This window comes from Pan troglodytes, chromosome 4 (genome assembly GCF_028858775.2).
Source record: "Pan troglodytes isolate AG18354 chromosome 4, NHGRI_mPanTro3-v2.0_pri, whole genome shotgun sequence".
NCBI lineage: Eukaryota > Metazoa > Chordata > Mammalia > Primates > Hominidae > Pan > Pan troglodytes.
The window spans coordinates 27,912,607-27,934,424 of NC_072402.2; the positions used below are offsets into that span (position 1 = coordinate 27,912,607).

General features: G+C 35.8%; 1 protein-coding gene across 12 annotated transcripts in view; it reads left to right on the plus strand.

Moving 5' to 3' along the window:
* Nucleotides 1-21,818, plus strand: part of TMEM161B (transmembrane protein 161B) — an 86,169-nt gene that overhangs the window by 33,747 nt on the left and 30,604 nt on the right. For 4 of the 12 annotated variants that reach the window (XM_016953021.4, XM_063810278.1, XM_009448894.5 and 1 more), the window contains 3 exons: nucleotides 9,567-9,650; nucleotides 12,228-12,325; nucleotides 17,382-17,538. In XM_016953021.4, the coding sequence (XP_016808510.2) occupies nucleotides 9,567-9,650; nucleotides 12,228-12,325; nucleotides 17,382-17,538 (339 nt within the window). Of the gene's footprint in view, nucleotides 1-6,351; nucleotides 6,420-9,566; nucleotides 9,651-12,227; nucleotides 12,326-16,333; nucleotides 16,421-17,381; nucleotides 17,539-21,818 lie in introns of those variants that run through there. The other 8 variants (XM_054684215.2, XM_063810279.1, XM_054684216.2 and 5 more) reach the window with 5 other exon arrangements.

Consider the following 21,818-nt stretch of genomic DNA (forward strand, 5'->3'; position numbering starts at 1 on the left):
AGCATCTGTGTTGTATTAGGTATTATGAGAAACCTAGAGATTATTTAATATATAAAGGAGAATGTGCGTAGTTTTTATGCAAATAAAAACTTTTGTATAAGGAGTTTTAGCATCTTTGCATTTTGGTATCCTGGAAGGGGTGTTGGGAGTATTGGATGGTCCCCCACCTACCCCCAGTTTCCCTCAGATACCTGGGGACAATTGTATGTCGACTTAATGAGTAAGCCATTTTCCTGAAAGAGTTAATACCTTGACAAAATAAGCAATTATACTTGAAGGAATAAGCAGCTTTTACTTACAAATTAGCGGTTTGTTGATTTTTAATATTAAAAAATTGACTTAATTTTGTAGCTCTTGTTAAATAACACATATTGCTATTAGTATTTTTTTTTTAGACTGTTCTTTTAAACGTTTTTTAAAAAAGAAACTGTATAGTAGTCTGGTTTAACTCTATTAATATTACCCTTATAATTGTTTAAAATTTTATACTGATACAATTTTTTAAATGTTTTGTTTCATTTAGATCTGTTCATTGAGCTAGGGAGGTGTGGTGATATGTTACAACTTCCAAAATCTCAGTGTTATAAAATTAATGGAAGTTTCTCAGTTTCTTCAGACAGGAAGCAGGGTCAAATGGGGAATCAGAAAGGGATTGGGCAGCTCTCCAGGTAGGTCCCTCACAAAATGATGACTCAAGGGCTCAGCTATCCTCTGAGCTATCCTTCTTCCCTTAGGACTCCTCTGTTCCCCCTGCTACCTTGGAGTCCCCTGCTAGATTGCTGTGCCAGTTGGTGAGTGAAGAGAGAGTGAGCGGTGGATCTTTCAGGAGATTCTTAAGTGTCAAACTTAGAAGTAGATACATCATTTTTGCCCACATTACGTAGGCTGGGGCCTTGTGACTAGTTCTGGCCAAAGTGCAGGGGAGGCTGGGAAATAATACTTATGATATAAAAAACAAGATTGGTGAGTACCTAGTTACTTTCTGCCATAGGTGATATTATCTCCATTTTTACAAATGACAAAACAAGTTTTAAATGATTTACTCAGTTTCACACACTGATAAATGAAACAGATCCAGACCTCTTATCCTGAAAGTCTGATTCACAGTCTAGTATTTATGTGATTTATGGCTGCTCATCAGTTCCACATCTTGTCCTGGAACTGTCATACTTGAATAGAGTTTTAAATTTGGTTGGGGAGACAAATACAACTTTTCTACAATCACTGTGACTTTTGTTGGCAGTTTACGGAGTAATTTATTTAAATTATTTTCCTTTTCTATTTTGTTTTTCAAGCCATACTTCGTCTTTTAGAATATATCCTATAGGTTATAAGTAGTATGCAGTTCACTTGCTATGTTCTTATGGATTCTCCATGACAACATAATCAGCTTTTATTTTAAATTAAATTAAAAGGCACATCAGCATTTGATTACCAAAAGCATGCTAAGTATTAAGTAGAGTTTAAGAATCTAATGCCCTCACACTGTCTCTTTCTCTTTCCTTCCTAAAAGGGAAGAAAAATCCTTAGAAGTTGCTTCTCTGTTGTGAACTGCTTTCCCTCATATAAGGAACACTTGTTCTAACAGTTGGTCATATCAGTTAAAGACGTTCTTATCATGTCCCACATACCACTGATTTGTAGCCAAAGTATTCACTACTTTGTATTGTAATAAAAGTTCCTTTTTGTTTTGAAGTTTGCTTGGCCCCTCTTTTCTTGGAGAGGTAGGTGTTAGGTTATATTCTTTGTACATTTGAATAGTGGGTTTTGCATGAGGAGTAGGATACTGCTTTTTCTCTGTGATAGCTTCCTTGCTGAACCTGCTTTCTGTTTTTTCTAATTGCTCAGTTCAAACCTCATGCATTTTTCTCTACCCCTTTATCTTCTGAAGTCTAGTTTGGTCTGCTGCTTCCCTTCATAAGTCCCTCACTGAAAATATATTATGGTCAGATTTATTCTGATTTTTGTCTCATCCCATATCGGTTAAAGAGGGTGTTATAACACCTTCATATCCAATTGCTCTAATTCTTTTTGCCTGTTCTTTATTGCATGTTGCCTGATCCAGTAATCTGCAAGTTCCCTTTGATGAGAGAAACCTACCATTCAGATGCACAGTAGGTGGGACCTATGACCTAAGGGAAAAGTTTAAACCTTCAGCTACTACCCTTAACGGAATGCCTGAGTCCTTGCTCTCCTCACCTTAGCGTTTTTAACTTCCAGTTCCAGAATGTTCATGATATTCTATCAAAATTTCTAACAAGTGTATATAATGTGTACAACAAATAGTATTTTAGCTACTTGCGCTGAAAGATTGTCTAGGTTTTAAGTGGTATTTGTTTTTGCTTAAGCCTCCCCTCCACTGGTCAAAATTATAGATTTAGAATGGAGACTAAAACTGTCATTAGTGACTGTTTTAGTAGGTTAGGGCTGCTATTACAAAGTACCATAGACTGGGTGGCTTCTCAACAGCAGAAATGTATTTCTCAGTTCTGGGGGCTGGAAGTCTGAGGTCAGCATGCTAGTATGGTCAGGTTCTGGTAAGGACCCTCTCTCAGGTTGCAGACTGCTTACTTCTTGTATCACCACCTGGTGGAAAGAGAACAAGCTAGTTCTCTGACCTCCTTTTAAAAGGGCAGTAATCCTATTAATGAGGGCTCCACTCTCACAAACTAGAAACTCCTGAAAGTTCCCACCTCCAGATACCATCACACTGGGGATTAGATTTCAACACAAGAATTTGAGGGGGGTGGGGACCATAAACATTCAGTCTATAGCAGTGACCTATGTTGTATATCATGAAATAGAGTTTTATATGATTATGTATTAAAGCTTATTTAGCTTGTGCTATTAAAACTGTGCTTTTCTGTGTTTGCTCACATTTAGGTTTCTATTTTAAATTTCTAAAAGTTTCTTAAAATTTCTAAAGCACTATAAATGCTACTTAAATTTTAAAAATAAAGTCTAGGTCAGGACATTCTATATTTTCTGCTACATATTTTTTCAGTGTTGAACTGTTTTAGTAAGAGTTGTAGTTGTCTGATAATATTTTATATTAGAGGTTTATATAAGAATGATCATTGAGAAATTAGTAGAGTACAGTATCAGATTGGCTTTATTATCAGAGTCACTGCAGATAATCTGAGCATAAGTGAAAAAAGCCACCAAGTAGCCAAAGTAAAAGCTATGTACTGAAAGTTGTATATTTAACTTAAATATGAAAGGCTTATTTATTTATCTTAGAGACAGGATCTTGCTGTGTTGCCCAGGCTGGTTTCAAACTCCTAGGCTCAAGCAATCCTCCTGCCTTAGCCTCCCAACGTGTTGGGATTACAGGTGTGAGCCACCACACCCAACTGAGTTTTTAAGTGAGATTCTGTTAATACTTACTCTCAATTTTCTAAGAAATATATTTTTTCCCATTTCAAAAAGAGTACATTCTACAAGCTGCATTCTAATGACTTTTATATCTGTATCTGTCTTCCAAGCCCATATTAGAAAGGCAAGCATAGTGCAGCAGTTGCAAGCAGGCCGTCATTTTACTGAGATAGACATACCACTTAATACCAAAGGAAAAGACTGGAAATTGAGACCAGAATACAAAATGTAGTAGCTGGGAACCATACTATGTGGAATCAAACTGTATATGCAACACTGACTGCTAAAGAAAATTGTGAAACTGTACTTGTAGGTTTTACTTGGAATCTATGATCACAGACCATAGATGGCTGCTTTATACTGCCTGGCAGAGTTTGTATGCTGTACTTCTCAGACAACTTTTTCAACCTAAATCCTTTCTCTCCAAAACTTAAGCATCTGTACCTCAGCCTCACCCTAAGCTCTTGAAACCAGCGCCCATCACTCTCATCTGTATACTACCAAACCACAACTCTGGTTAAATGTGCAGCCCCTCTTCTTTATCTTTAAATTTGTAAAATGTATTTTATCACCTGCTCCATTTCAGTTGGATTATTCCTGTTACCACACACACTTTTTTTTAAACTTCTCCCATTTAAAGTAACAACAACGAATAAAGAAGTCACAGCCCTACCTCTCTCCCCCTTAAAAAACAAAGCCCCTCCATATCCATTTCTTAGTTTTTGGCCATTCCTCTATTTCCCTTTGTAGCCAAATTTGTTGAAATGTTGTCTACATAAACTTTACTTTTTCACTTTCTCATTAACTAGTGTTATACTATCTTTTAGTTCCTTTTTAGTTGGTTTTATTAATCCCTATGGATTTAGGTACCACAATTATGTAATCACCTCAAATTATCTCTGAACTGCAGATTCTAATATGTAGTTGCCCTGTCACTTTTACTTGATGTCTCATGGGTACTTAAAACTCAGCATTTTTAAGTTCTTGATTTCTTCCTGATCTCTTCCATATCAGAAAAGGTACCATCATCTTCAAATCAGAAATGTAGATATTATCCTTTATTGCTTACTTTTGTTCACTCTCTACCTTTAGTCCATCAGCAAGACCTGTTGATTCACTGCCCTTGTCTCCCTCTAATTCACAGAACAACCAAAGGGATCTTAAAATGTGAATCAAATTATTTATCTACATTGCTTTGAGACCATTATTTAGCATAAAATCTGAAGTCCATACTATGACCTATTAGCCTTTGCATGATCTGTTCCCTTCTTACCTCTTCAGCCCCCTCTTATGTTTCTCCTTGAAGCTCTTGCCTCATTGCCTTTTAGTTACTGTAATGTCCTATGTTCTTTCATGCCTCTGTGCTTTTGGACTTGGTGTTCTCTGCCTGAAATGCTCTTCTTCTGTTTTCTCATTCTTTAGGTTGCTGGTTAAATGTCTCAGAGAAGTTTTTCCTCACCTAATATCTAAGGCTGTCTCTCACATTTTCACCACTTGTTTCTTTCTTTCATGTGGTATGACAATTTATTTTTCACTATTTAATTGGTTAAATTTTACCCCAACTGGAATATAACCATCAAAAAGGCAAAGGCTTTGGCTTTAATTGGTTGTGATTATATCTCCTCTGCCTAGCAGAGTATCTGAATACAGAAGGTTCTCCCTAAGTGACTGATAAATGAATGAATGGGTAGGTGAATAACAGACTAGAAGTGACCCTAAAAGTATCGAGCATCCTTAGATTCCAACTTTGAACAATAATTCTCACTAATAAAGATAACCCTGAGTTATCCCATAGGAAATGTAATAAATCTAAGCCATTTTAGAGAAATGAGTTTACAAAATAAGATTTAACAAATATGAGTATATTTAAAAAGAAAATGTGTCTTAAGGCCAGGCGCGGTGGCTCACGCCTGTAATCGCAGCACTTTGGGAAGCCAAGGCGGGCAGATCATGAGGTCAGGAGGTGGAGACCATCCTGGCTAACACGGTGAAACCCCGTTTCTACTAAAAAATACAAAAAATTAGCCGGACGTGGTGGCGGGCGCTAGTAGTCCCAGGTACTCGGGAGGCTGAGGCAGGAGAATGGCATGAACCCGGGAGGCAGAGCTTGCAGTCAGCCAAGATCGTGCTACCGCACTCCAGCCTGGGTGACAGAGTGAGACTCTGTCTCAGAAAAAAAAATAAGAAAATGTGTCTTAAAATATTTCATTACTATAGGGCTCTAAATAAAATCTAATTTTTCCTATACTGAGAGTTCTTTCACTAATTATTATTTCTCAAAGCTGAACAACTAATTTTAGTCTTTATACATGAGTTATTCTAGATCATGTTCTTTTATATGAATTATTTCTTATAAGTGTTCTTCTAAATGTTATGCACTCATCTTCATTATTTGTGGATTTTGTTTTGTGATTTGCCTACTTGCTAAAATTTATTTGTCATTCCAAAATCAGTGCTTTTATGGTCATTCATGGACATAGACAGGGACGAAAAATTTGAGTGGTCCATACGTGCATGTTCCTGGTTGAGGTCTAACAAGGCAACAGTCTGCCTTATTGTTTTGGCTGTCATACTGTAAACAAATCTCCTTTTTATGATCTGTTTAGGGCCTCATTTTTTTTACAATTTTGCTTTTCGTTGGTGATCTTGCTGTTTAAAATGGCCCCCAAGCATAGTGCTGAAGGTAGTGTCTAGTATTCGTAAGCACAAGAAGGCGGCTTTATGGAAAAAAATTGCTGGAATGACACACAGAACTAAAAAAAAAATGCTATACTTAATGATTACTGGTATTAGGTAAGCTTTGCTCAGGGATGAGTTATGCTTTTGGCTGTGAATTCAATGTTAGTGAATCAATGATATATATTAAATAAGATATCTTTAAACAGAAACACACATAAAAGAAGCTTGGGTGTTGATCAGTTTATGAAAATGTTATGACCAGAGGCTCGCAGGAACCTAACCCTGTATTTCCCCTAGGAGCAATGGTTCAGTGTTCGTGGCAACTTTATAAAACCTAACTACTGCGAATAACGAGAATCAATTCTGTAAGTTAAAATTCTGGACTTCAGTATAAATTCAGGAAGTGCCTCCTTACCTGTTTATTGTAATTTAGGGACTTTTAGGTTGGGATATATATATTTTTTATCATAAATTCATTAGGCAAAGAACTGAATTCCGTTTGGTTCAGTTACTGTTTTTGAGCACTTGCTCTATGCCAGTAACTGTACTAGCTTTGAAGTATACAAAAAGCAAGAAAGCCATAAAATCTTTTCTCCAAGAATCTTTCACTTAGGGTAACATTCCATTTTAATCCAACTTATCTGAAACCAACTGAGTATACTGCACTTGTATTCTGACAGTAATTACCTGGAGTTAGTACAGACCCCACAGGTTAAAGGCGAAGTTCTCCGTAAGACTGTCCCCACTTCAGATACCAGTTTCAAGTTTTCAGAGTACCCAGGCCACCTGCACTTCTCACTTATTAATAGGCTACAAATTTGAGGATTCCCATGATCCCCTCAGATCCAGTAATCTGCTAGAATGATTCATAGTACTTAGGAAACTGCTTTATCTATTATTACAGTATTATTTAAAGGAAGCACATAGGGTAAGTTCTGGGAAAGAGCAGAGTTTCCATGCCCTTTCGCTCTGGAGTCAGGATTTCACCCTCTGGGCACATCAATGTGTTAACCAACAGGAATTTTCTCTGAGCTTTGAAGTCCAGAGTTTTTTTGAGTTTCATTATATAGGTACAATTTTAAGTCATTGATACAAAATTGATTTCAATGATCCAACTCAATTTCCAGGCCCCTCCCATCGCTGGAGGTCAAGTTCCTGAAAGTCCTGACCCTCTAATCATGTGTTTGGTGTTTCTGATAATCAGCTCCATCCTGCAGCTATCTGGGGCCGACCTCATTAGCATAACAAAGATACTTCTACACTCTTGTTTTTATAAGGACTTTTAAAACTCTGTGCCAAGAACTGGGGACAAAGAGCAGATATATTTTTTATTATACCACAAGAAGACTGCTTGTAAACACAATAAGAGATAAGAGTTTGCCAAGTAGGGGCATAGGTGTTCACAAGGAGAGAAGAATATATGCAAAAAGCACCAAGGGATGAAAGAATTTGTGAGGAAGAAAATGTCACTTAGTCAAGCCAGAAAGTGTCACCTTCAAATGGGAATGGTTGAAGGTGAATCTGGAGAAGTAGGCATTGGTCAGATCATGAAAGGCTGTAGAAGCAAGAGATAATGCATGACCCCCATACACATGTGGGCCTTGAAATATGTGTTTTAATGGGAATTTTCAAGTATACAAGGAGTGGATAGAATTATGAATTCCTGTGTACTCATCACAATTAATAGCTGATGGCCAAACTTGTTTCATCTGTACTTCCACCAGTGTACATTTCAGTATATATATCAAAAATAATGAGATTTTAAAAAATTACCACAATCTCATTATCATACCTAAAATTTTTTAATATAATCAAATATTCAGTGGGTACTCAGATTGCCAATTCTACAGTTGTTGCAGTTTTTTTGTTGGTTTGTTTTGTTTTGTTTTTGAGATAGGGTCTTACTTTGTTGCCCAGAGTGGAATGCAGGGGCACAATGATGGCTCATTACAGCCTTGACTTCTCAGGCTCAAGCAGTCCTCCCACCTCACCCTCTCCCCCGACCACAGGTGCATGCCACCAGACCTGGCTAGTTTTTAAATTTTTTGTAGAGATGGGGTCTCACTGTGTTGCCCAACAATCCTGCAGCCTTCTAAAGTTCTGGGATTACTGGTATGAGCCGCCATACCTGGCCTGCCGTGTTTTTAAAACAGCAAATCAAAGAGACTGTGCACCTTGGCTAATGCTTATAATCCCAGCATTTTGGAAAGCTGAGGAGGGAGGATCCTTTGAAGCCAGGAGTTCGAGACTACCCTGGGCAACCAGGTGAGCCCCTGTCTCTATTTTGAGGATGGGGGGAACAGCAATTGGGAAATTTCAAATTTAAAAAATCTAGATTTTTGTAATTGAAGAATTGGGGGGTCTAGCATACTAGATATGCATTTTTTCCTTTGTAATAAAGGGCCTTTGTCAAAGTTTTTGCCTAGCTGCCTTATTCATTGCTTTTCCCTGTGAGGAGCCTTGGAAATGATTTAAACAGGCATGGGTCTTGATAAGATTTGTATTACGGAAAAATAAGTAAAGGTGGTCCACCTTTCTGTAAGATAAAAAAAAAAACCAATAACTAGAGGTAAGCTCAGATGGATTTGATGAGTCATGTGTCCACAGGAAGGCAGGGAGGATACCAGTGAGAGAATTTTGCAGTAGTCAGATGTTCAGAGGAAGATACACTGAACTAAGGTCTGAACTAAGGTCTCTGCAGTAGGGCAGAGTTTAGAATTTTAAGAGTTGAGAAACAATTAATAATAGCATGTGGAGAGGGCACATTGAAAATAAGATATGAATATCAAATTTAAGTGATTTGTAGATAGTTGGGATGACTAGGCAAGCCATGAAATTCAGGATGAGCCACTTGGTGCTTGGGAGGGAATAATTGATTAATTTGGATCGTGAGTATTTCTTCACTTCAGATTAAAGTATTTTGACTGTGGTAGAGAGGGATACAACCAGTTGTTGGATCCTTACCTGAGGAAGGTTAGATATAGCTAAAAGTGAAGTGTTTTTTAATACAATGATTTTCTGTAATTATTCTACACACAAAGTTTGAGAATTCTCGAACTAAATTAAAAAAGGGAAAGAAAGGAAAGACTACCTGTAAATGTGAGAATTCATTCCAACAACTCTCTTTTTAAGATAACTCTCAATTCCTTCAAATGAGGGATTAGTAGAGAATTAATGTGCTCCTGCCCACTTGGCTACAGACTTCACTTTATTTACTTTTAATAATAAGTCTGTATAATCTTAATATGTATTAATACATTGTCATTTGTAAGAAATATACATACAAATGGCATTGTAGGACCTGGCATCTAGTAAGTGGTTGGTAAGTGTCTGCTGGATGTTTATCTAAACCCTTTTAAAGTTTAAGAGTTAGTATTTGTTTCAGATTACAGTTTTCACCTGATATTTCTCGACAGTGTCTTCACAAATATGAAACAATAAATATTTATAGGATAAAGAATAATTCTGGTGATTTTAAGCGCTTTATTTAAAAGAATTCTTTTTTTGCTTAGTTTGAGGTGGTATCAACATCCTACAGAAGAAGAATTAAGAATTCTTGCAGGGAAACAACAAAAAGGGAAAACCAAAAAAGATAGGTAAGTTTTATTGAGCTTGTAAAGTAATAAATATTTAACACAATTTATATAAATACATTTTTATGCTTTGATTAAAGAAACATTTACCAATTATGTTGTAAGTAGTTGATAAATTTGAGATCAAAACCCATGAAAATCTAATCTGTAGTAATATATACACACAAAATAGTGATTATTTTACTCAAGAACTTTATTCTTTGTTTAAAGCATGAAAACAATATAGCCATCATACTAAAGAAAATGTAATCGGGGGTTGACTGGGGAGAGACTTATAACCCATATCTTTATCCTACAACTCATTAAAGATGTCAGTTGGTTTGGGTTATTTTCCAGTTTTTGCTGCTACTGTGTATTGTGGCATTGGGGAAATTAACCTGCTCTTGGCCTCAGTTTCCTCATTTTATAATTAAAAGGGAGGGACAATATAACTGTGTAGGTCCCATCAGCTCCTGAATGTTCTTTTCATGTTTAAAGTTTATGAAGAGAACTACCTACTAATTGACCTCACAGAACAGACCATAGTAGCCTCATCTGTGACTTGGACAGAGTAAACAAAACAATGTTTTGAATAATCCTTCCAGCTTAAAAATTTTATATCTCTATTTAAATAGAATTCTTAGGGAAAGTGTATGTTAATTACCTCTCTGAATGGACAGTAGTTTTCTCAACTGGGGATCTAGGAGGACTTCTTAGGTCCCCTGTGACTCTGAAATGATTGATTGACAACAAATTATAACCATATTTCTCATGTATATCATAAAAATGCTAACCTAGCCTAATACATTTATAGAAGCTAAAAAATGATTAAACATTAATGATTATTTGGCATCAAATTGGAAATTTGAAAAGACTGTCTTTTTTGATCTTACTACCATCCTTTTTCACTTATCATTACAAATATACCTGGAAGCTCATTGGACTATTAATAGTAAACCTTCCTTCTTTTTATTCCAGTAGTTAAGTTCTTTAATAAAATAGTCCTGCCTAACATTATAGTTTCCAGAGCACTTTTATACACAGTTCTACTTAATCCACAAAACAACCGTGTTAGCTAATAATTTAATTTACACTTTACTAATGAGAAGCTAGGATCAGAGATGTTAAATGAGTTGCCCAAATTTACATAACTAGTAAGGTTACGTACTGGTAACCAGGATTTGAATCTAGGTTAGTTTTTAGTTTCTGTTTCTTTTTAACTATTCCCCTTCCACCCATTTATAGCTACTATGTTCAACATTTGTAAAATTTAGTTATGTAGAAAGAGTCTCACTCTGTCACTCAGGCCGAAGTGCAGTGGCACAATTCTGGCTCACTGTGGCTTCAACCTCCTTAGGCTCAAATGATCTTCCCACCTCAGCCTAACGAGTAGCTGAGACCAGATGCATGCAACACCATGCCCAGATGATCTTCCCACCTCAGCCTCCCGAGTTGCTGGGACCAGATGCATGCAACACCATACCCAGCTAGTTTTTTTTAAAAAAAATTTGTAGAGACAGGTTCTCCCGGTGTTACCCAGGCTGGTCTCTCCTGAGATTAAGCAATCCTCCCGCCTCGATCTTCCTGGCCTCTCAAAGTGTTGGAATTACAGGTGCGAGCCATTGCACCTGGCCTGAATCCTTATTATAATGCCTTGTAATGAATAATTCTGTTCTGCAGTAATTTTTAATAGGTTGAACATGCCTTATAGTTACAAAAAGATACATTAACATTGCTGCCTTGTTCCTAGTAACAAGAATTATTGTTTGGTTTATTAACATGAAATTATTTTTTACTGAGGCTTTCCAGTTTTTTATTCAAGGATAAATGCAAAGTTGTTTTTCAGTATTGAAATTAATATTATTAAAACTTAGTTGAAGCTGGCCATGGGGGTGTGTACCTGTAGTCCCAGCTACTCAGAGGCTGAAGCAGGAAAATTGTTTGAGCCCAGGAATTTGAGTCCAGCCTGGGCAACTGTGTGTCTAAAGAAATACATAAAGTAATAAATTGAAACCTTAGTTTATTGCTTTCTATATGTTTGTCTTTAAAAATTAAATTTGGGAATCATACAGATAACCGGAAGAATTTGTTTTCCTTCATCTGTGATTTTTAGTAAAAACTATTCCAAGTTAGTCTTTCATGTTTCTGAATTTCTCATACACATAAATCTTTCTTCAACTCTGACTTGCATATGGTTCCGGGTCTGTTTATATGTATGTGTGTGTGTGTGTTTATACACGTCACTTCAAGGAGAAGTGCACTTTGTCTTCATTTGCATTTACTCTTGTGCCTAAAGAGAAAAGAGAGTAGGAGAAATGGGTGTGAAATGCTAAGCTAGAAAAAAAAAGATTTTGTTGCAGTAACTAATTTAGGTAATTATTTCCCTGGTAATCTGTATATTCACATGATAATTTACATTCAGATTTTATAGTACCCCTTTAAAAACTACCTTTGAGTACTTTACCTCCTTATTGATGAAATATTAGAAATTCTGCCTTTTCACTGTGAAATTTAAAACTTCATCTGTAATTAGCTTGAAACAAGCACTTGGATAACAGTGTAGGTAACTTGTTTTTTGTGTCACTTGTCTGATTTTTATAGGAAATATAATGGTCACATTGAAAGTAAGCCATTAACCATTCCAAAGGATATTGACCTTCATCTAGAAACAAAGTCAGTTACAGAAGTGGATACTTTAGGTAAGGGAAATCTTGATAAAATGTTCTATAAATCTCAGTTTTATATTATAGTAGTGAAAGTACTTTCATTTTAATCATTAAGTCCATTATACAGAATATGGAATCTTTCTAAGAACTTAGAAGCTCAAATGACTTCATTTGAATTAAATTTATTTTTTTGTTCACCTAACTTGTATTATTTTTCCTATTTTCGGAAGAGGCTAACTTATACAAATTTATTACACAGTTTCTGTTTATTAGATTGAGGTCACAGTCAATTTTTATTATCTAGAATTCTAGACTTCCTTTTACTGTTTATTTCAGTCTGCCCTTTTCTAATGTGGCTTGCAAAACTGCATTTGAAATGTCCGGCCTCGAGCAGCCCAGGGGTTGGGGTGCCTACTTTTATGCAGTTGAAAAATCGAGTATGACTTTTTATCCCCCATAACCTAACTACTAATAGCCTACTGCTAACCAGAAGACTTACCAATAACATAAAAAATCAACACATATTTTGGCTGGGCACGGTGGCTCACGCCTGTAATCCCAGCACTTTGGGAGGCCAAGGCGGGCGGATCATGAGGTCAGGAGATCGAGGCCATCCTGGCTAACGTGGTGAAACCCCGTCTCTACTAAAAATACAAAAAATTAGCCAGGCGTGGTGGCAGGCGCCTGTAGTCCCAGCTACTCAGGGAGCTGAGGCAGGAGAATGACGTGAACCCGGGAGGCGGAGGTTGCAGTGAGCCGAGATCGCACCACCGCACTCCAGCCTGGGCGACAGAGCGAGACTCCGTCTCAAAAAAAAAAAAAAAAAAAAAAATCAACACATATTTTGTGTGTTATGTGTATTATATACTGTGTTATAACAATAAAGTAAGCTAGAGAAAAGAAAATGTTATTAAGAAAATCACAAGGGAGAAAAAATATATTTCCTATTAAGTGGAAGTGGATCATCATAAAAGTCTTCAACACTGTGATATTCACTTTCAGTAGGCTGAGGAGGAGAAGGAAGAAGAGGGGTTGGTCTTGCTGGTCAGGGGTGGCAGAGGTGGAAGAGAATCTGCATATAAGTAGACACACGCAGTTCAAACTGTATTGTTAAAGGATCAACTGCATTTCTATTGAATTACCCATATTTAGAGTAATTCAATTTTATTCTCACATATAGTAGAAAGGAAAATGGTTTTAGAATACTGAACTGGATTACAAATCAGAAAAATTTACTTATTCAGGATTTACTTTCATCCATTTATTTCCAAATAGGTCATTTAGTTTTCCTCCTATATATTATAGAAATGTAGTATCTCAATTTTTGTAATTATATAATGACAATGATTCTAGTTTAAAATAATATTAATATGAAATTATTTGAATCCTAGAAGGGAAAGGCATCTAAGTTGATACAATTTAAAACACTGGTTTTTAAACTTGGGGATATATCAAAACCACTTGATGAGTTCTTTGAAATAGATTCCCTACTCCTATCTTTGAAGATTCAGTAAATCTAGAGTAGGTTTTAGGAATTTGTATTTTTAAAAGTGCTCCAAGTGATTTTGATTTTTGACTAGGTTTGAGAACCACTGGTTTATGTGATAAATGAAATGATGCGTGTTTTTAAAAAATAATTTTGATAATGTCATATAAGGTGTCATTATGTAATTTGACCCTTCTTAGGTTAAATCATACCACCATCAAAAAATCTTAAGAGGTCCAGCATCTCAAATAGGATTATTTTGTGATACAAAGTGGCTTCGAAATACGTGAAAGTTTATTATTACATCTGTAAAGGTTGTATGTATATGTAAAGCATGTCCTAGAACTAAAAAATATCAGTGAAGAACAATATAAATCACTTGTCTAATATGATTTAGACTGTTTTTTTTTTTATTTTTTTTGAGATGGAGTCTCGCTCTGTCACCCAGGCTGGAGTGCAGTGGTGCTATCTTGGCTCACTGCAAGCTCCACCTCCCAGGTTCACGCCATTCTCCTGCCTCAGCCTCCTGAGTAGCTAGGACTACAGGCGCCTGCCACCACGCCTGGCTAATTTTTTTGTATTTTTTAGTGGAGACGGGGTTTCACCGTGTTAGCCAGGATGGTCTCAATCTCCTGACCTCGTGATCTGCCCGCCTCGGCCTCCCAAAGTGCTGAGATTACAGGCATGAGCCACTGCACCTGGCCCATTTAGACTTTTAAGACTGGTTATGTCTTCCTCTTTTTTCTTTTTAACTGTTTTACATTCAACATTTAAAACATTTAAAGGCACTTTGACTTTTTGATTAGTAGTTGTCACATTTGTTTCACTACTCCTATATGCGCTTACTTGTATAAAATGTTCATAGACGTGTATAAATACAAGAATATATAAACATTCTTCCTGATTTTTAGTAGTTTTGACATTTTTACTAATGTTTATTGAATAATTTGTCAGCTAATTAATAAGATCTTAAAATTATTGAGTATCAGACATTGTTATAATATTTTACTTGTATTACCCCAGCTGCACAATTCTGAAGTGGGTAACTTACCAGTTTTTTTTTTTTTTTCTTAACTCATTAGAAAGAAGAGTTGAATAACATGGACAGGGTTACACACTGAATGTGGTACAGCCACTCAATGAGAACTAGGCTATTTCAACGAACTAAAAAAAAAAAAATGAATTTAGGGTATTGTAGCTTTAGCATGTAGTTTATGGAGTATTTGGTTTCACTTTTAGGATTTTGAGAACTAGTTGCAAATGATACTCATTTATCAATTGGTCATGTAACATCAAGAGCATTTCCAGTTAACCAGAATAGCAGGGAGATGTTCATATATGTTTATAAGTTTTTGTAGTCATTTGTGAATGCATGTTGTATATATGTGATTAGGTGAAAGTATGGGATTTTCTGTCTTAACTTCTTTTGACTTCAATATTTTATTAAAAGGCATATATATAATTGTATTATTGATTACACAAGGAATGTAACACTTGAGTTAAATAGCCAAGAATATATATAAGTTGTACTTTCATGAAATGTGTATATTATTGATGTCCCAATAATTATCATGAAAGTCTGTCTTAATTTGTATTATCTATTATAAGAACCTCTTAAAGAACATTAGAACTTTTGAATGTCACTTCACTGTCTGCTATGAGTGAGTTACGTGGAGGAAGTCCCTATGAGTATGGGTAGGTTTGGAGAATTAGAATGCTTATTTCAATTATTGATAATAAAATTGAAAACCGTAAATGGATTTTGGTCTATCCTTTCCATCCACTTCCCTGACCTCCTTCCAGATGAAAGCCCAGTATGGGTGATTTTTTTTTTTTCTTAGCAGGGGGAAGGGATTGAGGGTAAGCATCCTGTAACCACATCAGTATCTTTCAGGCTTATGTTCAGAAACTGTAGGTCAATCACAATAGAAAACCTAAAGCAGGGCTGGGGGCAGTGGCTCATGTCTGTAATCCCACCTCTTTTGGAGGCTGAGGCAGGAGGATGGCTTGAGCCCAGGAGTTTGAGACCAGCCTGGGCAATATAGTGAAACCACGTCTGTACAAAAAATTAAAAAATTACCCGAGTGTGGTGGTGTGCATCTGTAGTCCCAGTTACTAGGAAAGCTGAGGTGGGAAGATTGTTTGAGCCCGAGAAGCTGAGGCTGCAGTGAGCTGTGATCACACCACTGCACTCTCAGAAAACCTAAAGCAGTTAACCTAAAGTTAAAGTACGTTGAAGCAGATTAAGAGTGTTAAAATAACTTGATGCAAATTTAAAAATTAATCATAATAGGATTTTGGATTATTAAAATGTTATGATCATCTTATAGAAATGGTACAAAATTTGGTTAGTTTGTTTTGATACTACTTTTAATAGGTCTTACTGTATGTGATATTTTCAAAATACTTTTTCTATAAGGATATCGTATCTTCAAGTGTAATTGCATTATATTTTATGACTAAAAATTGTCCAAAGCAATGCAGATCATTTTATTATGTGCCATAAGAACATCTGAATTGATGGTTATGTACATGATTTACTTCCACATTTTTAGGAGGCCTTCTAAAAAATGATGTTGATGTTTTGGACTACACTCTGGTAGAAGTAAACCAGAATACCTATGCCAACTGAGATGCAAAGGGTGATGGAATTATATTTACTTTCAAAGAATGTTAATTTCAATGTAAACTCTTAAGAATGGAATAGTTTGTTGAAGGGGTATGGTTTTATAGAAAATCAACAGACATTTTATAAACTTTTTTGCAGAACAAAATAGGGTATAAGAGGTATATTTAGTTTATTATTTTATTTTTCTTGAGATGGAGTCTCTCTCTGTCACTCAGGTTGGAGTGCCATGGTGTGAACTCAGCTCACTGCAACCTCTGCCTCCCAGGTTCAAGCTATTCTCCTGCCTCGGCCTCCCAAGTAGCTGGGACTACAGGCACCTGCCACAATGCCCGGCTAATTTTTGTACTTTTAGTAGAAGCGGGGTTTTGCCATGTTGGCCAGGATAGTCTTGAACTCCTGACCTCAGGTGATCCGCCCACCTTGGCCTCCCAAAGTGCTGGGATTACAGGCGTGAGCCACCGCGTCCGTTCTTGTTTATTATTTTAATCTGTAGTATCTCACAGAATTACTAGTTTACAATTAGTACAGCCAATAATTGTAACATAAAGTTAAACTCTTACTTCACAAAAGTGAACAGTATAACTAAATTGTTGTGTTCCAGACTAAGTTGTTTTCTGAAGTTAAGGTATCATAGCTAGATATCTAAAAGAAAACATTTACTAATAATTTCTGTAAAAAGTAGCTAATCAGTTAAGACAATACCAGTAAATTTGCAATCATACTTTACCAACAACTTAAATAACTTTTGGTAATCTTTTAACGTTTATTTTAATTTGTGAGGTATTAAAATTTAGTTTGGGATGCTAACATCCTCAGTCTATTTCTTGCATTTTTAGATTCATATATTTGTAAATCTTACATTGCAAATGAACAAATAAAGTCTAGCGTATTTTAATTATAAATAAATCCTCATAAGTTATTTATGAAAATGTAAGTGAAACTTTTTTTTGACCTTTTTTTTTTTTTTTTTCCAGCATTGCATTACTTTCCAGAATACCAGTGGCTGGTGGATTTCACAGTGGCTGCTACAGTTGTGTATCTAGTAACTGAAGTCTACTACAATTTTATGAAGCCTACACAGGAAATGAATATCAGCTTAGTCTGGTGCCTGCTTGTTTTGTCTTTTGCAATGTATCCTTCAAAACATCATTAATATTAATTTATTTTGCAGATAACACCATTAGATCTCATCTCTGATTTGAGAAAGATTTTATGTCATTAGATAACTTTTCTTTATTGAAATCTTTTTTATGTAATTGAAAATATTTTTCAAAGTAATAGAGGTAAATAATTTAAAAAGCTAAATATAAGAAAAATGCCAGTGCCCTGCTTTTTCTTATCCAAGTCTAATGTCACAGAGACAGCCACATTCACCTCTTTTAGGCATTTCTTTTGGGAATTCCTTCCTTGTGTTTAAATATTTGGTGATAATGTTACTATTTATATATTATTGCACCTTTCTCCCTCTTCCCTTTTCTTCCCTTCTTTCATTCTCCCAAAATAGTTAGAGATAACATTTTATTAAATTTATAGTCACTTTTACCATGTTGTGCCTATGAAAATATTATTTACAGCCAGGCATTATAGTGTATTATTACCTTCCTTAAATAATTTTTTATTTTTATAATTGTGGAAACTGTAAACTTCCACAGAATTGGTAGAACCTCAATAGTTCAGATACTTCATTTCTGTTTTTTTTTTCCCATGGAAATATCCTCCTGGAGCCCTCAGTTTTCTAAACTTCCAGCATAGCTAATATCCTGTGACTTTCTTCACTGTCTTCCAAGAATTCCCTCTACCCCTGTCTGGATCTCATGATTTCCTCTTCCTTGGTTTATTCTTTTTTTTTTTTTTTGCAGAGTGCAGAGTACATTCTCCTATGGTGTCCTTAGAAAGGGTGCTAAATTGTTTTTTGAAATCTTGCTTGCCTGGAATTATCTTTATTTTTTCCCTCATACTTGATAGATAGGTTGGCTCAGTAGAAAATTCTAAGAAAGAAATAGGTTTTCCTCAGAATTTTGAAGTCTCTTGAGAAATTGGATATCCTTTTGCTTTTCATGTATACCTATCCTTCGCCTTGTACATAAACCCTCTGGAAGCTTTTTTCTTTTTATTCTGGTTTCTGACATTTTATCCTTGTGCTAAGTTCTAGATTTACCCTTTAAATCTGAAAACTCATGTCTTTTACTACTGGGAGATATTTTTGTTTTCTTATTTTTATTAAAATTATATATGTTCCCTACTCTTTTCTCTATTTCCATCTCTCCAGAGGCAACTTCTTCTTGCTCTTCTCTGTTTCATGCTTACTTTTATATTTCTATGTACTTTCAAGGCCATTCCTTGATTTTAGTTTTAAGCTTTAACTATTGCCATTTCACTTTGGAAATAAGGATTAAGCATGTATCTTTGGGCTGCCAGTTAGCCACTGGTCATTTTCTATTCATTTCATCTTCCACATATAGTGATGTCATGTTTTTAGAACAGTATTCAGTGTTTATGTTATGATCATGTAAACACCATTCACAGATGAATACTTGCCTTAATATATTCAGAAGTATCAAGTAATATGTCAATTTCATCTTGAGTAGAGTTTTCCTCCTGGAACCCTCAGATAAGCCCCAGTCTAGATTGGTTGACCTTCCCACCTGATGTGCACCTATGCCCCTGGTATCACTCATTGTCATCTTCTTAGAGATTCTCTTTGCATCTCCCTCAAATTGGAGCTCTTTTTAAAGATATTCTATGTCTGCCTCCTACTTGGTTTACTTTCCGATTTTGGCAGAGCATATTCTTCAGTATCATCTTCAAAAAGGTTGCATGGGAACTACATTTTTTGTGACCTTGCACTTTTGAAAATATTTTAAATTTACCCTAAGAATTAATTTTTCCTTTGGCTGAGAATAGAATTCCAGGCCGAAAACTATGTTTTTGTCTTTGAAGTTCCATTCTTACTCTTAAGAACTGCAGCTGCCAATCCAATTTATGATTTATTTTCTTTTTCTTTTGAGACAGGGTCTCACTCTGTTGCCTAGGCTGGAGTGCAGTGGTGCAATCACATCTCTCTTTATTTTCTGTAGAGGCAGGGTCTCCCCAGCTTGCCCAGGCTGGTGTCAACTCCTGGCCTCCAGGCTCCTGCCTTGGCCTTCCAGAGTGCTGAGATTACAGGTGTGAGCCATTGCGCCCAGCCATCTGATTTTTTTTTAAAGTTCTGTTTTTTTCTCTGCATTATCGTTACCATCTTTTTTAGCTAGCCACCTAGTGTGTTGAAATTTTATGATGATGTGCCTTATTTAGGGTCTGTTTTCATCCCCTGTGTTGGGACTTTACCAGTCTGTGAACTCATGTTCTTGAGTTCTAGAAAATTGTTTTGAATTATTTTATTCGTGTCTACAGCCATACCACTCTGGACACACCGAATCTCATCTGAATTATTTTATTGGTGATTTTTCCCTTCTCTATTTTCTCTCTTTCTGGAATGCTTATTATTCAGATATTCGATCTCCTAAACTGGTTTCCCAAGAATGTCATCCTCTTTCTTGCATGCTTGAAAGAAATATGTTTATATTTTTATATTATTTGGTTTTCTGGGAAATTTTCTTAAGTTTCTTAATCTTTTATTGAGTTTATTATTTTGAATTTCTGATATAATTTTTAATTTTCACAACCTCTTTTTCTTCTGTTCACCTGCCCCTTTGATGGAATTCTGCTCGTTTTATGATTACATTATCTTCCCGTGTCTATTTAAGATATTAATGATAGATTTTGTTAAGGTTTTTTTTTTTTTTTCTGCCTAGTATCTTTTTACTCTGAGTTGCTTGTGTTTGGTTGCTGTCTTTCACATCACAGGCTTTTCTTAGAGAGCTCTAGTGATTGGTGTTTGCCTGTCCATAATTAAGTGTGAGACATTAAAAATCTGAATGGAAGCTTTGAGCACATGGTGAGGTAAGTTGCTGAATCATATGGGTAGGCCAGAGATTATCTTTTTACCCTCTCCAAAGCATAAATCTCCATACTTGCTTCAGATGTGGGCAGATTGAACTGGTTACTTTTAAAAAGTACTAATTTCATTAGTACTTATTTCTAATACCTCCTATTATTACCCCCCACCACCCCCTCGCCCACCGCTGCCGCCACCACCACACACACATTCAGTAACCAGCACTTTCACCCTAGTGTAGAGAATTATTTGTCATCTAACCAATTCCTTATCCTTTTGGGGAGTTTTGCAGTAAAAAGTCAAATTTCTTCTCAGCTGTCCAATTGAGGTTCCTCATTCTGTTGAGTCTGCTTTCTAGCTCCCACAATTTTATTGCTTTTTCTCTTACTTCATTTATGTTCCTTAAAGCCAGATTCCTTTACCATCATTTTGGTGGGATTTAGGAAGAGATAAAAAGTAACTGATTTGCTTAATCTGTCTTTAAAAAAATTTTTTTTAGAGACAGAGTCTTGCTCTGTTGCCCAGGCTGTAGTGCAGTGGTGTGATCATAGTTCGCTGCAGCCTCTAACTCCTGAGCTCAAATGTTTCTCCCACCCCAGCCCTCCGAGTAGCTGAGAGTTACAGGCACATGCCACCACAACTGGCTAGATCTGGGAAGTCTTAATAACTGCAGTACAGACTTTTAATCTTATTTTATCCATTCATCAACCCTGTATTTGAAGGTACCTCATGTCTACAGTACTTTTCCCAGGTTTCTGATGAATGAATTGGCTTTCTTCTTACTGAGTTCCTCCCCTTGCAGATCAAGTATAGCAGAAAAAGCTGAAACCTAATTGCTTTTCTTTCCACTTAACATCTTCCAAAATTTTGTTGATATTTATTTATTTACTTACTTACTAATTGTTGTCTCTTTTTCTATTATCTGTTCTTGAGGTTTTTGACTTTTTTATGTGCCTTAGTCAGATTGTGAGAATGAGCAGAGGAAATGCATGTCTTACATCTTAATATTTAACCGGAGACTGTGGTACCATCTTTTAAACCTGTTAAGTGGATACCATTTAAAATCTGTGATATAATTTGACAGTTCATCACCAGTGTACTACCTTTCCGTTGCCTCTTTTGGATTGATTTAGGTATAGTTTAGACTAGAAGAGCCAGAACAAAGTCTTAAGAGTCAATATCCTCACAAAGTATGTAGTGTACTGGGTAGAAATACTAATCATGTGTTAGCTGAGAAACATCTTAGATATCCAGTGTTGCACTAACTCCAAGAGCAGATTTTAAATTCAAGCACATAAAATATTCCTGTTTAATTCTGTAGTATTAAATATGTGAAAATACCATTCAATCAGAATAAAGACCTATCCCTAGACATCAAGTCATATAAAACACATCAAAAATATTTTCCCGTGATAATTAGCATGAGCTGATTATATGTCATGTTACTTTTTTTTAGATTTCAGTGAGTTCTCAT